This window comes from Pterocles gutturalis, unplaced genomic scaffold, assembly GCF_000699245.1.
Source record: "Pterocles gutturalis isolate BGI_N339 unplaced genomic scaffold, ASM69924v1 scaffold11053, whole genome shotgun sequence".
NCBI classification, from domain to species: domain Eukaryota; kingdom Metazoa; phylum Chordata; class Aves; order Pterocliformes; family Pteroclidae; genus Pterocles; species Pterocles gutturalis.
Window position 1 is genome coordinate 13,057 of NW_010125668.1, and position 17,342 is coordinate 30,398.

General features: G+C 48.7%; 1 protein-coding gene across 1 annotated transcript in view; it reads left to right on the plus strand.

Annotated features, from left to right (window-relative positions):
- Positions 1-5,646: 5,646 nt before the first annotated feature.
- The window catches only part of LOC104465562 (TRAF2 and NCK-interacting protein kinase-like), a gene marked incomplete at its 3' end in the record, with an annotated part of 108,273 nt that continues 96,577 nt past the window's right edge, over positions 5,647-17,342 (plus strand). Inside the window, 2 exon segments of the mRNA XM_010078659.1 lie at positions 5,647-5,652; positions 5,970-6,035. Of these exon segments, the coding sequence (XP_010076961.1) occupies positions 5,647-5,652; positions 5,970-6,035 (72 nt within the window).

A 17,342-nucleotide genomic window follows, 5' to 3' on the forward strand; every position in this document is an offset into this window, starting at 1 on the left:
AAACCAGCGTAAAAAGTATGGCAAAATGGGTGAATTGATGTGTCTTCAGAAGGAATAGCTGTTGACCTCTTAGAGCTCGAGGTTATTCGAGTTTTGATGCTTGGGAGATGTGCATGGCGGTCTACAGAGCTGCTGACTTAGTTACTAAGATGAAGGATAGATTCACAGAGTGTGGCCCAGCTTGGGCATTTGGCCTTGGGACACAGAATTTGGGCAAGTGTATAGTATGTGAACTAAAGGCTTGATCCTTATACTCATTCCTCATAGTGATGTTTTGCATAATCAGGAATACATTACCCTGACGACAATTTCACATATCGAATTGAATTGCTGAAGAGCTTTCCTGTCTCTCCTGCTTTCCTCTCAAAGTCTTTTGTTACACTCTGAATTAATCATCTTCCTCTTCTGGTTGGAGCTTGGTGGGGTTAGAAGACTCGACTTTCTCCAGGCAGTCGTGGACATACACCACATCTCAAGACAAACACTTGTGTTGGGAGTGCTGCCCGCTGCTGTCATGCCAGGCTGTGTGACACTGGGTGGGATTATGGCTCTCCTGTACATGCAAGCTTTCTGCATGCCATAGCATTGCTGTTAATTAACGAGAGCCAACTGCTTGAGGGGAATGACCCTTGGTGCTTCCCAGTGCCAAAAATCTCTCCTTGTGACTGCCAGGATTTGTCCAAGTAGAGGCACCTGCTCAGAGGCAGAGCTCGCTGGTCTGGTATGGAGGGCTGTGAGTGAGTGCCTTTGTAAGCCTGATCAGTTTAATGGGATCTCTGTTAGAGGCTGTTTTATTACAGCTGTGAGGCAGAGGCTCATAAAATCCTGATGTTTGCAAATGTTAGTTGCACAGGCTTTATTCTTAGTGGAGATTAAAAAACCTCTCCTAGTGCTATGGAGTTGCTTCGGCTAACTAGTGCCTGGGGATGCTCCGCTGTTCCTGACCCATAGCTGTGTGCTGCCTCCAGTTATGCGGTGCGTTTTCCTTCTCTAGGGTTGTAACATTTGCTTAATGACTGGTTATCGTCATGATTTTTGGCTGGAAGTTGTCATTAGCTGCTCAGAATTGGGGGACTAAGTGCACAATGATTATAGAGGCCCTGATCTCTCGTTTCCCCTCCCGTCCATTCACAGCAATCGTGATTTAATTGGTGTGCCCCTCGGTTCCCCCGAAGCATTTCTCCAACTGTCTCCTCATGTAACTCTGCTGTTGCATAGCTTTTGTGTGGGCTAGAAGAGAGAAAGATGAGGCTCCTCCAGGGAAAACAGACAAGTTGGGTATACAGACTGTGTATAAACGCTTCTTGTGTTTGTGGACATCTGCCTGGCCATATTTAAGGACAGATGACTGGTGATCTGCTAACTCAGTGGTCACTGGAGCCAACACCAGTACATGTCTCTTAGCTGACTTAGCCGTGGGTATGGGTATTGCTCTCCAAATAGTCTCCTCAAGCAAAGTGTTGGCTCTTTTGTGCCTTGGACTCATTGAGATGTCATGGCATAAGTGAGGATGTCGTTCAGCTTGAGTTCTGCGGGGTCTGGGTTAGGCAGAGCCGAGCAGTTTGAACCAGGAGCTGCTCCTGCTGTGAGCCCCGCTGCTGCGTGCTCTACACCGATAAGCCCTTCAGAAGGGATGCTGGTTTTGTTGCTGCAATTTGGATACATCCTGCTTTATCATCCATGTACAGAAGTCCCTTTTCTGATAATGCAGTAGTTTTAAATATACTGTTTATTGAAATAAAGCGGACTTTTTTTCTCCCCATGATATTGCTGGAAAAGATGATGCTCTTGCCTTGTTCTGTGTCTGACTGGTTTTAGCCACTGAGACTTTAGTACCACTGATTTTCCTAGGAGGTGAGTGAGGAGCATAAGAATTTCCCACTTGAAATGGAACCTGTCCTGGCTGCAGCTGTGGAAGCAGGGTCAGATCCCTCCACGGGAGAGCTCGGGTGCCAGCCCGTCCCTGGCTGGAGGACCACCAGGTCTGCACCGCCCTTGCCACGGCGCAAAACATTTCCCATCCCATGAGCAACTGAAGGATCCTCCTGTTGAGTGTTTTGTTTTATGAAGAGCCCCATGCCCGAGTTTGCTCCTGTGTCTTCTGGCACAAATTCTGAGTAACTCCTTCCTCCTCAAAGGGGCTTTGTGTGCCGTGGCAGGCAAGCAGCTGGGGCCAGTGGCACCTTCCTATGGAGAAAGGTATAGCTGGGGTCTTCTGGTAGCAGGGTGCACCATCCCAGAAAGCTTTTTTAAACTAAAAATATCCTTTTTCTTTCCTTAGCAGGAAGCGGTCGAGCTGCGCATCACTGCAGGTCTGAAACGGGAATAGCTGGTAGTGGGTGATGTGCAAATGTCCAACGGTGTCCCTGCAGCTCTGCAACCCCTTGCCTGGGCTTGTGCAGTCGCCCCTGCCCTGCCCACCCCTCCTGGAGCTGGCATGCTGCTAAACCATAGCAAGCTTTTTCTGCATTAAGCTAATCTAGAGCTGAAAATTATTTCTGTGTTTGTCTTAAGAGACAGGGGTTCTTTTCCCCCTGTTTTAAACAGTGCATCTTCTTTTCCTAAAGTAACAGATCACCTCAATTTTTTTCCCTTTTATTTATGGGCTTGTTATTTAGTCCAGATGTTTTCAGTTAAAAAAAAAACCAACATAAATGCAGTTTGTGAAGGCATTCTGGGGTGTGGAAAGAGGAGGCTGCCATAGCAAGAGGGTTGCAGCCTCACCGACTGCGCGTCCCCCTTCGATGGGGGAGAGGGCATTGGCGGGAGGTGGGGGGTGCCAGGCTGGAAGCAGCTGCCTGTAATGAGCTTTGAGGCCACCCCCAGCCAAGTGCAACCCAGCACGCTGCTGGGAGCCCTGATCTGCAGCGCAGGCTATATTTGGTTTGAGATTACTCCCTGCTTGGCTTGGATTGGTCCCTGTCAGGGCTCTGCAGGGTGGATTTCTTTTCCCCTAGCTGACATAAAAGACCCCATCCAGCGTGCCTCTCTGTTTTCCTCCTTCACTGCCTGTTCCAGCCGGCCCAAGCTGCTGTCGCTGCTCTCTGGTACCCTCCTGAAGCATCTCAGCTGGGGCTTTGCAGAGTGCAAGGTGCAGGATGTCCCCCCTACCCGGTATCGGAGCAGCCTATTTTCCGGCACCTATTAAGATGCAAAGCTCATCTCCATGTAGGAGCCAGTCCAGGAGTGGAAAAGAGGGATTTTTTTTCCCCACCCTGCCCACCCCATCCTTTGCTGTGTATTTTCTGTAAAGGCCATTAGCAACACATTACTCGTGGGCACAAAGAGTGGCTGTTGGGGGGAAGCATTGTCCCTCTGAGTGCCTGCTGCAGGGGCCGAGGAGGGCAGCGTGGCTGGGAGGAGCGATCAGCGCCCGCACGGTGCATTGCTGGCATTCCCAGCATGCTGCCATGGCTGTGCTGGGATGGGGTGGCTTGTGCCAGCCGTCAGGGGAGAAGTGTCACTCCGCACCACGCTGTGAGATGCTCAGTCACCTTGGCGATGCTTCTGGAAAAATGTGGAGAGGAAATGGGATGGAGGAGGATGTACAGCAGAGGGATTGCTCGGCACATGGGAGCTGGAGCAGGAGCTGTGGACGGTGGGAGCGGTGAGGGAAAACCCCCCAGTGCATGAGTTGCCCCTGGTTAGGACAACACTGCTCTGGCCAAAGTGGGGTGGGGGCAGTGGAGGCAGGCATGGGGCTGGCGGGTCGGCAATCGAGTGATGGATGGGCTTGGATAAAGCTGGTGAAGGTGCACCACGCCTGATGATTGCATACTCTAGAACTAGAGTGAGAAGTGACGTGGGATGGTGGGAGGGGTACTCTGTGGTTTGAGGATTTGTGGAAAGAGGTTGGAAAACATATTGTGAAGAGCAGTTCTCGTTATCAGAAATGGCCAGCTGCTTCCCTGGATGTTTCTCCAGACCTCCTGATCATCTGCCTTAGGCACAGCTTTCTTCTCCCTTAATCTCCTAGTGAATAGTCAAAAATACGTATACTTGTAGCACTGGAAAAGCCTCTTTCAGAGTTGTTTTCAGCACTGCAGAGGAAAAACCCTTAGGAAAGAAACTCAAAAAATAAACAGCAGCTGCTGCCATGTTTCCCTCCTCCTTTCTCACCCAGTTTGTAGAAACCCGGTGCACTGCCAGGTCCCTTTCCCACCCGTTTGTCGAAACCCGGTGCACTGCCAGGTCCCTTTCCCACCCGTTTGTCACATTTCCCTGCCTGGTACCAAGGCAGTAAAGCCATGGTATGTCCGTATCCAGCTGAGATGCTGCACCTGCGTTGCCCAAGCTACCGGTTGAAGGTTTATTGGGGTGTATTTGCATTAGAGCAAATGTGTCCTCAGCGGTCTCCAAGCCTTCTTCCACAGCAGCTTCCCCACCCATTGCTGCAGATGGGTCCAGCGAAGGCTGAGCTTGGACTCCCCGCGGCTCCCCACGCATCAGCCTGAAGAAGCTGTATGTATGATGGAGAAACAGGCAGAAGTGGGATGTGGCATTTCTAAATGTATGGGGTGATCAGAGGGGTTGCAGTGACCCTGGCATGGAGGTGTGCCGAACCCCAGCAGGTATGCGGCAGCACACATTCTCAGCTGGGTGGAAAGGTGCCTCAGTCACGTCAGGACTTGGATTAATTGGCTTGCGGTGTTATTAATATGTTGAATCTCACTTCTCAGCTTCTCACAAAGACCCAGTGTTTGACTTTTGGACCCAGAAGTCATCTTGCACTGATGCGGGCTTTGTAATGAATGAAACCTCTGTGTCAGCAGCGAGGTGGTGGGTGTCCCTCTCCTCTCTTCCAAGGAGTGCTGCTGGCTGATCCGCTGGTGCCTGTTAGAGCCGTTCATCAACCCATCCGCATCCACTCGGACTGCAGCTGGCAGCCCTGTGCTCGCTGGGATGCTAAGTTGTTCGATAGCTCAGGCAACTCGAAATCCTGCGGCGAGGATGGGTGGTGCTGGGGGTGCCAGGGTCACCTGTGCCAGGGGCCGCAGGGGTGTGCAGACCCCCAGGGTGCCGGGATGCCTCCACATCCAGCGGCTTGCAGGGGGAGTGTGCTATCCGAAATTGGAGTGATGAGTACAAGAGGAGGAACGGAAGAGTATAAATAAAGCTTCTGGAAGGGGAAAACCCACCAAGAGGAGAAAATAGCAGCACTGGTCTATTCTTTCCCCACCCTCCCTCATACCTCTTGGCTTGTTATCGTCTTTTAACTTTGCCGGCGTGTACACTGCGTCTGGCCAGCTGTGGTCTGTATGTGTGTGCGTGTATGTGCGACTGCCCTTCCCCTAGCTGGGCACACACCGGGCGGAGGGGGGTCTGGGGATGGGTTTTGGTGCTTCAATGCCACCCACAAATCATTGTGTCCCCATGTGGCACTGCCCTAGATCTGCTCTTCTCAGCTGACAAACCAGAGCATCAGTGGCCAGGATGCACCAGACCAAAAATGACATTTAGGCCAGGTAACACTAACGCTGCTGACCTCAGGAACAGACCTGGAAAACCCTGTTTTGAGCCCAAAAGTGACACCCCACCTGTTTAGCTTGTTTTATTCCAAAGCTGATGCATAAGAAAACCCAAGTTTAATAGCAAATAATTGCTAGTGTGTTTAAAACATACACTGAGCATTTGGATTTCGAGCAGATGCCGGTAAAACAGATCAATGCTTGCTCGCCAGCCCCAGCCTGGTATCTGCTGCCCAGATGCTGGAGGTGGGCAGGGCTGGGCAGAGCCATGCTGCCAGCAGTGCTGCCGCTGCCCGCGCCGGGAGGGCTCGGCAGGGCTGCCATGGGCAGTGTCACATTTCTGCTCATCGTCACTGTAATGCTAATCACTGGGCAGCCTGAAAAGCTTAAAACATTAAAAACATTTGTCGGTGAAATGTTGATCTATCTTTGTTAAATATTTAATTTTGCAGAAATCTAGAAGTATTGCTTGTTAAGTTTTCTTATTTTCTTTTCTCCTAGGATCCTGCGGGAATCTTTGAACTGGTGGAGCTTGTTGGCAATGGCACCTATGGGCAGGTCTATAAGGTAAGGACTCCACCTGAAGTGATCCCGTTTGCCTCGGCCATGTGTTGAACGTGGAGCATCCCAGCACATCGTCTGTGAGGTTTGACCTGTTTCAGGCCTGACAAGAAGCCTTGCTGAACTCTGCCTTTTTGGTCTTGTGTGCAAGTACCATGTAGCACACAGATCTCTTATAATAAGCAATTCATATTAGTTCTGAAACTGTCACTAAAAAATAAATCAGGTTTTTTTTTTCCTCTCCCGCCAGTTGCTTTTTATTGATTATGTGATGAGGAGGGAGTGAAAAGTCTGCACTTTAATAGATAAATCTCGATCTCGTCTAAGAGCTGAGTTTATGGCTGTAGTAGGCTGCCAAATGAGTTTGCTACAGTCTAGTGCTCCTGTTCGCACGTGGGCTGCCTGCTGCCCTTTCCACCGGCAGAAACCTGCCGCAGGAGAAAAAACACAACAGTTAGTAGGTTTGCTTTAAATTTCTATAAACATCTGGAAACAGCTCTCCAGATGAGAATAGTGAGGGGACCGTGGAGAACAGAATTTTAAACCCAGGAACTTCTTTACAAGAATGTTTAAAATTTCCACCTTCTGCTAAATTACATCACCTGTCCCAAACACCTCATAGCTTGGGGGATTTCCAGAATTTGTCGTCTTGGTGGGGTTTCTTTGGTGGATGATGCTTGTGGGGTTGGGGAAGGATTGATTTATTTCAAAGTCTGGGTTTATCTGCACTTGCTATGTGGTGGGGAGGTGTTTGTTGGCACGGTTGAATGAGGAATTTGCCAAATATTTTGGGTCTGCTGGGAGACTGTAGCTCCCCTGGGCCCCATTCTCCAAAAACTTCTGTATGCATGGTCACAAATTCTGTATATACACGTACTCATGCGTGTGTGTGCACGCAGAGATCCTGTTTACCCATCGTGCCCATATTCTCTTTTGACTATAGGAAAGAATATATTTGTGTGCTTTTACTGGGTTGCTTGGAAGGCACAGCTCTTGCCTGTCATGCGGTAAAAGACAGTGAGCTGCCCCTGTTGAAGAGAAGAAGGGTGCTTAAAAAGCTACCTGTCAGGAAACATTTGTTCTGAATTCTGGTTTCCCCATCCTCCTGCTGCTGTAGGCTAATCCCATCAGTTTGAGGATAGAGGGATTGAAGTGAACCAAAGATGAACTGGAATTTCTGGAGTTTCAAATGTGTGAATTTTTGCACTGGAATAAGTTTTGTTTTTTTTAAAAAAAAACACATAAAAAGAATGGAAAAAAAAATACCTCACACCAAAAATGTTCTTATCAAGGTGATATTCCAAGGAGCCTTCCCCTCTGGTTTTGGTTGTTTTTCCGCCCTGCGTTCCCCACCACCGGAGTTCCCTTCTGAACTGTTTTTCTTCTCAGCTGCTAAAATAATGGTAGAGGGTGACCTAATTTTAACTGGTGCGTATTTCTAACAATCAGTGGAAACTATGCGCTCTTAACGACCTTTTGAAAGCGTCATGTTTTTGTGGAGAGCAGAAAAGGGAAATAAGCTCGCTGGTGCTGGTGCTGCTGGTTGCATGGCTCTGCTGATCAGGTTTCCTCATGCTGTGTTTGATTCTCTTGTGCGTCTGTGTTTCACCTCAAAGTGGGGAAAAAAACACCCAAAAATGTCCAAGAGTAAGCTTTCTGGGAGGTGAACGCTTCTGTGTTCCCTTTTTCTTCTGCTGTACAAGAAAAAAATCCCCCTCCTAACTGTTTTTAACTTGCTGGAGTAATTGGCTTGTCCTCGGTGTGATTCACGTGGTGCCGGTGCCAGACGGGATGGTGATGGGGGGGGGAACACTGCTGTCCAAACCAAATTAGTAAGTATTGAGGTAGGAGTTCAGGCTACAGCTGACTTCAGAGCTCTCTTAAACTGAAGTCTTGGAGTAGTACCCGCTCTATAAACAAAAGGAGACTTTGATATAAAGCACATATAACTGTTTATAGTGTCCCACCCTAAACCCTAGTGCGGAAATAAGATCTCTACGATTCTTTTCCTCCAGATACTGCTGCTGCATTTATCTCTTGCAGCAAAACAAATGGATCAACTTTCATGACACACAGACCTTCTGGCTCCCTTCTGAAACAGCCTTTAGGAGTGGTCCATACCTCGGAGCAGCGTCCTCTGTGGTTAGATGCTTGTTCTGCCACCATTTCAAACCCATCACAGGTGGGGCTGGGTTATTCCCACCACTGTGCTGGTGCTGCCTGAGGTGCACCATTGCTGTCCTCTTACAGTCTGTGTGTGTCTCCAGTTGTATTTTTAGATGTGGAAGGAATAATTCATTGTGGTGCCTGCTCTGGTGCTGGCTTCAGGGCTTTGCAGGTCCGACCCTTGTGCTCTCTGCCTGGTGAGCATCGCCTCCCCGTTGCACGGCTGGCCCCTCTCTGAAGCAAGAAGAGCAGCTCTCCTGTTGGGAAGAGGCAAAAGTGAGATTATCCCAGGCAGAGCAGAGCATTTTACATTTGTGTGCTGAAGACTGCAGAAACAAACTGTAGTCCTGCTGTTCCCCCAGAAAATCTGACTTACAACAGCCAGCTCTAACACTGCTGCCTGGCCATCTTTGTGTTGGAGATTAAATGTGTCCTGCAGGTAACCAGCCAGGATCTGGAGGGACATGTGCAAGGTGTAAACCCCCAATTGATTCCATGGGATAAAGTGCATGGTTATGTTGTTCTGACAGCTGAATGATGTTGCAGCCCAGCAGGATGGGGACCCTGAGAAATGTCTCATAGAACCATAGCAACAAGAGCCATCAGGGAGCAAGCGGTTCATGGAGCCAACCTCAGGATCTGCTGTGTTGGGGAGGTTGAGGACACGCCTTCTCCTTGCTCGTAGGAGACAAGCTGTATTGGCCAAGTTTGGTGCACGCTAAGAGCTCCCAAAGGGCATACGCCCCTCTGCCAGTGCATGGGCACCAGGGTGAACCTTGCTGCACGGCGTGCTTTGATCCTGCTTTCTGGGTCGTGATTTGAGGATCCCTTTCAGGTAGCACACGGTGCTTCTGTAAATCAAAGGCTTGTGCTGCAGAGGCAAAGGTAACTTGTTTTGATTGATCTCTGTATTTTCAAGTGACGGCCTTTCTTTGCTCAGGACTGCAGGTTAAGGCATCACAGTGGTGCTTCCCAGCGCTGGCCATGCCCCAGGGACACCTGAACGCTGCCATGACCTGCTCTGCTTGCTCTCCTCTGACCCCAACCACAAGCTCTTCACTTTGGATAATTGCAGAGAGAAAGAACATTCCTTGTTTGCTGCTTAACAATCTCTCATGAATAGCTTGATTTTTATTTTAGTGAGGGAGGACACTGGTGATGGTTTATCTCTCTAACTGAATCAGAAGCTTTTCTTTATTTTCTGCATCTAATGTTATAGGTTGTAAACTCTTTTTTGATAAAAGGCTGAGAGCTTGCTAGCTTCTGAGACAGACATTGGTGAAGTAGGGGATTTTTGTGTCCTTGGATTTTCTTTTTTTATTATTATTTGAGGTGCTTAAAGAAGTGGCTAACAGGAATACAAGGAGTTGGACTTGGGGAACTCAGACATTGCCTCAGTGTTTTTTAGCAGGTAGCTGATGGCTGAAAGCAAAACTGTAAACATAAAAATCACTAAGACCCCTCAGAGCATTATCCAAAGCATGAGGAAATGCTGCTTTTATATTCCAGAACATTATTATTACTGCTTATCTCTACTTTGCATTAGAGAGCAAGCAACAAGTCCTTAAAATACTGTGTACGCTTAGATTGCTTGGATAAATCACAGCGTCAGGGCCACAACTGCTCATGTGTCAAACACCAATAAATACACAGGTTGAAAGTAAAAGGAACGCTAGGTTACTCAGAAATACCTTTCCCGTAGATTGTTACAAAGCTGGGGGAAGACAAGCAGTGGACTGCTTACTGTGCCCTGAATATGTTAAAAACCAAAGCAATCCCCTGGTGTTCTTAGACCTGCTTAGCTGGTGGCATTCACATGCCGGCCCAGGCGTGGCGACCCCAAAGCAGGATTTTGATGCAATAGGTCAGATGGTAACCTTTGCCTCTCTCATCTTGTGTAGTTTTACGACATAAAAATAAATGATGCTGAGATTACATCCTCACGTGCTCCTTCCCAGCCATACCAGGAGGACAACGGTCATTAATGCCAAGTGCTGCTTTGCTTGGTGCCCTGGGGATGCAGCTCTCCATTTACAGCTTTAGCAAGGCTTTGTTTTACAGGGTACAAGATACAGTACTGTGGGCGAACTCCATAACTGCACAATAACTATTGATTGTTTAATTAGCTGGTAAATGCCATATAATCGCTAAGCCATTACGCAGCATTATTCTGCACTCTAATTTAGAGCGTGTGGGATGTGCGAGCTGCAGGTCTGACAGCTGTGGCTCCCCGGGGAGCTCCTCCACCATCATCACAGGATGGGGCAGAGCAGGGATCACCCCCCAGGAGCCACCTCGGGGTGCCACCAGCCACCTCCAGGCAGGGTGCCTGGCCACAGGCTGTCCCTGTCCCCTGCCAGCCCAAGTTAGGCAGCCAGTTGAAGAGGATGTGGTTTTTGTGATTGCTCTTTGTTGCCCTGTGTTGTGTCTGTCTGAGGTACAATATATGGGGGGAAAACGATGAAGAAATGCATCCCAAGGTCTTTTGTCAGGGTCTGTTTATTTATTACCCATCTGGCATTTGCCAGAAGCCAGGAGTGACCCACCTAGAGGCAAACCCCCAGGTTTGACCCAGTAGATGAAGATGTTGAGGTGTGTGGGTGTGAGAAAGTGAATAAACCATTTCCAATCCAAGGTCGCCTGTTGCTGGAGAGCTGGGAGCAGCAGGGCTGCTGGAACACTTTGGTCCCCATGTCAAACCCTTTACAACATCCCAGGCACAAGCCTGTTCTCAGGAACATTGTCCCAGAGTTTGCATCTGCCAAATGAGGAGGGATAATGCATGTCCTGCCCTCCCGGGTGCTCTTTCTGCACTACCCTGCACAGCAGCATCCTTCCTTGTGGCACCCCTGGGCATCCCCCCGCTGCAGGCTGGTGGGGTGGCAGGTGGATATGTTAAGAAAGGCTTTTAGAAGGTGGGGTTTTTTTTCTTGCTTTTTACATTTTTTTTTGAGGAGAGGTATGAGAAAATAACTAATGTGCAGTCTGTGCCATGTTTAGCCTGCCCAAGGTCTGGCTCAGCCTGGTTGCTGCTGATAAGGGCTGGGCACTTGCAGCAGCCCTGGTGAGAACAGAGACTCTGCAGGTTCCTGGGCCATTATTAGCAGTTCAGATAATTAGCCTGAGTCAAGAGTGACATTAATTGTTTTTAATAATCAGTTGTTTTATTGTCTCTCTTTCTGTAAGGCTGATGGTCAATAGTTTGATAATGAATCACTGTTGCTTTTAGCTGTGTGGAAGAAGTTGCCATGCTGCACACAATTAATATTTCCTGGGGATTGTTGCTGTAAAGAATTTGTCTTAGTTTACATACACAGCTTTTATGGCTGAAGACTGACTGCTGTGCTTTGCTCGAGAGGCTGGGCTGGATGCAAACCACACACGCTGCCTGCAGAGCAGGTTGTGCTGTGGCCATCCCTCGTCCAAATGCCCATCCTGCGGTGGTGGGTGCTGTGTGCTGGTCCTGAGCACACCAAGGGCAGATGGAGCACGCTTTCCTGCACCACTGGAGTCATCCACAGCCCCCGTGTCTTGCAATCTAATCAAACAGCTCTAACCCCAGATGACCAGCTGTTGCATTTGAAGGTGTATTTTAAGTATTTCCTTTCACCCCGCAGTCTCGTTGTTTATCAAATGAACTGTGGTGCTGTGAAGTTGGGTGTGACTTGAGTCAGGTAGGTTCTGCTGGTGTTGAATCCTTGGCCTTGGGTCCTTCTTTTTATTTTCAACCACTTCAGAGATTGCTTTTGTTGTGTGGCAGGGCAGGCTGAGTATAACCGTGTGCATGTGTATATGTATAGCCATCCCTTGTCATGGTTTGACGAACACTTGAGGTGTTGGTACTCTCTGGTTTGGGCAGCTCCCCAGCTTTCCCCATCATCTAGTGCTGCGGTAAGAGCCTGCTTGGTCAGACTGAGACAGGGAAGCACCTTGCCTCTGCCCCACGAAGTCAGCAGAGCAGTTAACCAGCTCCATCCAGGGCTCTTCCTTCCAGTGGGATGGTTTTGGCAGTGGCTGGGACCCCTCGCATCCATGCCCAGATACAGACCCGTGTGGGCGGGCACCAACCGCCCAGCATCTTCAAGGTCGTGTAAGGGCCATGCGAGCGTGAATGGATTTACAAGACTTACAAGCTGCTTTTTAATCCTTCCGTATTACGAGCACAGTATTAAATATTAAGCCATTGTTTCCACTGGGATGGCTCCCTGTGCCGGCAGAGAGGATGGTGGTGCCACCATGCGAGGATGCTTGTTGGGGTGGGGTGTCCACTGCTCCCATAGGCACCAGCTCACGGATGGTGCTGGGCTTATTATCAACTCATATTGGTTTGTGGGAAGGGGCTGGGCTGGCATCCTCATATGTGATAACGCCTGCTGGCTTTATCAGAAGGAAAACAGGCGACCTCAATTTATCAGTTTCTCTACAATGTTAAAATATCTCTAGGATAGAAGGTCCTTTCCTTGCTGACTCAAATGGGGGGGGAGAGGATGTTTCTGAAACAGGGTCTTGTTTTTGCCATACAGGCAAGGAAGTCTTAACTGGAAAATGCTTAAAATGATGTTTCACTCTTTATTAAAAAAAAAAAGAAAAAAAGCTTTGAAGCTTTGTTACCAGAGCAACTGGTACATCTTGTGCTGCTTCATTTCTCTGAAACACAGAGAGAGCCCTCAGCCCTCCCTCCCTCCCCCCAAGAAACCAGCCCACACACACCTACACACCCATATGTCACATTAACTTTGCCGCTTTCTGAATAATATAAGGGAAAGGTGCTTTTTACATTTCAGTCCTATAGAACACAGGTTATAAAAGGTGATTAAAAATGTTCCTGTATTGCCTGCCTTTTAATCTCTGTTTTTCTCTCCCCTGCTGCAGAGTTTGTGATGGGAAAGGGCAGGGTGAAGGTCAGGAGCAGACCGATGCGTCTGTGAAGCGACATTTGTCCGCTCTCCCTTGTGTTGCTGGGTGCTCTGCTTCTGCAAATACTGCATGATTTTGCAGGACAAAGAAAAATATCTGCAATGGCATAGGGGGGAGAAGCTACCTTTGAGGATGCTAAGTAAAGTCAATGGCACGCTGCAGAGCACAGGGGATGTGGTCGTGGGTCTTGCAATGCTGTTTGTGTTGGTGCCAGGTACTGATAGGGTTGCAGGGAGAAGCCCTCTCCTTGACTTGTGGGGCTTAGAAGATGCTCTGTGCAAGCACCTGCTCTGCAGAGGTCTGCAGAACAAGCACCATTTCCAGTGCCACCTTCTATCCCATAGCAGTAACTGGGCTAGGAACTCAGACCTGTCTTTTCTTAGGCCTTCTCTGAGGACACTTTAAGTGGGACAGTTCACTGGTTGTCTGTATAGAATCATGGAATGGCTTGGGTTGGAAGGGACTTTAATGATCATCTAGTTTCAATCCCCCTGCCATGGGTAGGGACACCTTCCACTAGACCAGGTTAGCCCCAATATCCACAGGTTTCATGATTGTGGACCAGTGCTGCTGGACATGTGGCCTGTTTTATGCAAGCAGAGCTGCAGCAGAACAGTCTGGGAAGACAAGGATGTGGACACACGTAGGTCTATTTGATACTGAGGTCTGAGAAGACTCGCTGCCTAGAGGTCTTCAAGCTCCCCAGGAGAAGTTGGTCCCCGTGAGTTGTCAGGCTGGTCTGTGCTTGCTGCTCTTGAGGTTGCTCAAAGTCCCTTGACTTTGGTCAAGCTGGTTGGGTCTCTTCATGGTGATGTACTTGTGCATCCAGCTACTATCTGCATTGCTCAACCTGAGAGATGGAGGTGTGGGGGGAGCTGTTGAGAAAATAGCCAACTTTTCAGAATCGGGGTTATTCCATGTGAAAGCATCACTCTGCCTTTTTGGGAGGTGCAGTTTCTTGTCCTACTGAAGCTTTCATTGCTCTGCTCACTGTAATACCTTACAATAGTGTGTAGTGTGTTATAAGGGTGTGGCCATGGCCAGCAGGTTGAAGTATGGATGGTCTAAGGCTTGGGTGGATTATAAAAAGCATTTGCTGTTAGGATGCATTGATCTAATGGTAACCCTGGGCTGCAAGGCAGCAGATTAGGAGCATCTTGCTCTAAGTAGAAGCTGGTACCTGCTGATTTTCATTATTGTTGACTTGTTTATACTATTTCAGGAGTATTGGCTTAGTGTAGTGAACTGGGGTCTAATGCAGTGTACAGGAAGCCTCAGGCCAAGTCTCCACTGTTGCGGACTTCTCCATGCCCTTTGCTAAACGACTCCTCTCTTCTTTCCCATCCCTGTCCTCACCCCTCTCCCCATAAAATCAGCAACATGACAACACCAGGGTGGTTTGGGGGCACGGTGGTACCAGAGTTGGAAAGCCATCTATGAGGAGGTGGTGTGCTAAGTGCCTCTGCACCAACATTTTGAAAACAAAAGGTTGAGGCTGAGGCTGGCTCCCAGAGGAGCAAAGTACAGCAGCGGGTAGCTGTTGGTAGTCAGCTGTTGGTAGGTCAGCTGAGCAAAACAATCTAAAGAAGCATCGAAAGTATTTTGTTCCTGCCAGTTCTGAAGATGCCACTCTCAGCTAAGAAGGCAGAAGAGGACTTCTTGGAAGGTTTAGAGAAGGGGATGGGAGGAGCAGCAGCCTGTGAACGTTGGTCCAGACTGTGTATTTGAGGCGTTCAGGGTTACTGGAGTGTTTGTCTTAGGAGATGTTTCCTGCTTGTCATTTATTATATCTTTTCAAATTTTGATGCAGCTTGACTTGTGGCTGACTCTGAAGATTTCAAGGCAAGCGATGCCTACAGGGAGCCGTTTGGAGCTCTGCATCTTCTCCTGGTTATGCTTTGAAGGCTTGCTACAGCGAGAAGTGTGTCTCTCTTGAAATCTGCAGTTTATTCTTGGGTTTACCTGGGAAGCCCTTTACACTAATTACCTAAAGATGGAAAATGCCAAGCAAACACAGACTGCTTCCAAACGTTGTGGGTTTTTTCCTCCCCTCACATAAGAATGGCAGATTGGTGTATTTTTTTTGTTGTTGTTCTTTAGGTCTTTAAATTCTTTTGTGTATTTAGGTCTTCCAGTTCTTGTGCTTGAATGTGCTCATGGAAGTGTGTCGCTAGGAGCCCAGCTCCATCCCCACGTCCTCATCACACTGCCCTTCTTCCCCAGCCCCTGTCTCCCTTGGCTCCCTGCGTAGGTGGCCAAGAAGGGGGTCGGTCAGGGCTTCAGACCGCACTGCAACCAGCTGGAGAGGGATGCGGGGAACCTGAGCCATCGTTAGCTCTAGCTATGGTGGTCCACTCCAGGGAGTCCTGTGGGGTACCAGGAGCGTGGTAAGATGCCACGGCTGCTCATCTCCATGTGCCCCGGCAGGGATGCAGGGCTGGGCACCTGCCTGCCGGTGCCCAGCGTCCCTGCCTGTGTGCTCCCTGCTGCACGTCCTGGTGCCCACCAGTCCCTGCCAATGGTCATCTGTCTTGGGCTGGGCTGAGCTACAGACCTGTGTGTTGATGTCCCAGGAATTACTTGTATTCTCAAACATGCTCCTACCAAGATTTTTTGCCCTCCATTGGGGCAGAGCAGTGCTCTTAAAGAAGTGTTGATACATGCTTGTTTCTCATGCATTGCCTTAGTTTTCCCAGCAGAGAGGACGTGAAATTTGGGATGCATCCAGGAGACTTAGGTGTGGCCCACAGGTCTGCAAGAGGATGAGAAATACAGGTGCTGGGTTGGGTCTGGTGGTCTTTCTCTTGGTGTGAATCTCTGCTTGAGTGCAGCACATGGGCTCAGGGACTGTAGGAACCCGTGGGTTGTCGTGTTATGGCAGTTGTGTGGTTGGTGGGCTTTCTCCAAGGGCCATGTCAGCAACAGGAGCACCCCAGAGTGGGAGGGATGGTGCTTTGCCCTTGTTTCTGCTGTTTTGTAGGGGTACTTGCAGCCTGTGGCAGCATGTTTGCAAAATCAATAGCCTTCTGCAGGTCTTTTTTTTTTTTTTTTTAAACTCACTGTAAAGCTGAACCTGACAGCAAACGATACTTGAAATGACCTGGGCATGCAGGAGCAAAGAAGAACAGGGAGATAATCCAGCCCAGTGAGTGTGTTTAAAAATCGGAGCTGTGGAGAGGAGAGAGTTGCATAAAAGATGGAATTGGATTTCAGATGTCCATAGTTAATTTCCTAAAGCTGCCCACACGCCCAGTTTGGAAGCTGTGCTGGCTTTTGTTAGCTCTCCACGGGCATTAAAGATCAAGAGACAGAAGCACCTCACCTGCGCAAGACCCATAAGTGCAATGTGCTGCTTGTGCTGGAGGTGATGCTTCACCTCAGCTGCAGGGAACAGGCGATGCACCGCACTCCCGTCTGATCACATTTCAGTGGATGTTGCCTTAGCTTGATGTAATTTTTCTTTTTTTTTTTCTTTTTTTCTTTTTTTTTTCCCAGCTAGTGCTGGATGGGGATATTTTTCAATAACTCCAGCTTTTGAGTTCCAAATAAACAGATAGTGTTAGCTTGTTGTAGTTCTTCTACTCCCTTGAGAAATAGTTATTAACAGGGTCAGTGTGAAGAAATGTATTTTATGTTTGTTTGCATGGTTTCTAGATCAAATGAGATCAGGCTTATACAGTGAAGAAGCTACATTTATAAAAAATCTAACTCATGGATGCCTCCTGATTAGCTAAAAGGTGTGATTGGTTCCTCGCAGGTTGGCATTGTGTTTTCTTTGAAAGAACTGTTGGCATGTCAACTTTGGGGTGGTTCCTCCATCTGGGCAAGCAGCCCTGGGGTGTCTGCAGGGATTCTGGGTGGGGTCCCCGAGATGATGGGTTGGGATGCTGCTGAGCTCTCATCTGAGCTCCTCCTCCACGAACCCTGACAGAATGGTAGGTGGTGGTCGGTGTGCCAGACAGAGGGTTGGAAAGGAAAGCTTGGAGCTTGTTCCAAGGCCTCTCCTTCTCCCTGTCCATTGATCCTTGGTTTTCCCAGAGAGGGTGTAACGGCTGGGGCGCTGGGCTGGCGGGGCAGTGTGGCTGCGGTTGGGTCAGTGTCTTGTGCGGCTGTGCTGGTTTGCATTTAGAAGAAAATATGAGTAGGTGACTGTTGGAGAAGTTGAACATGACAAAGAAAAAAATATAAGCAGATTTTTTTCTCTACTTTTTTTTTTTTTAAACTCCACAT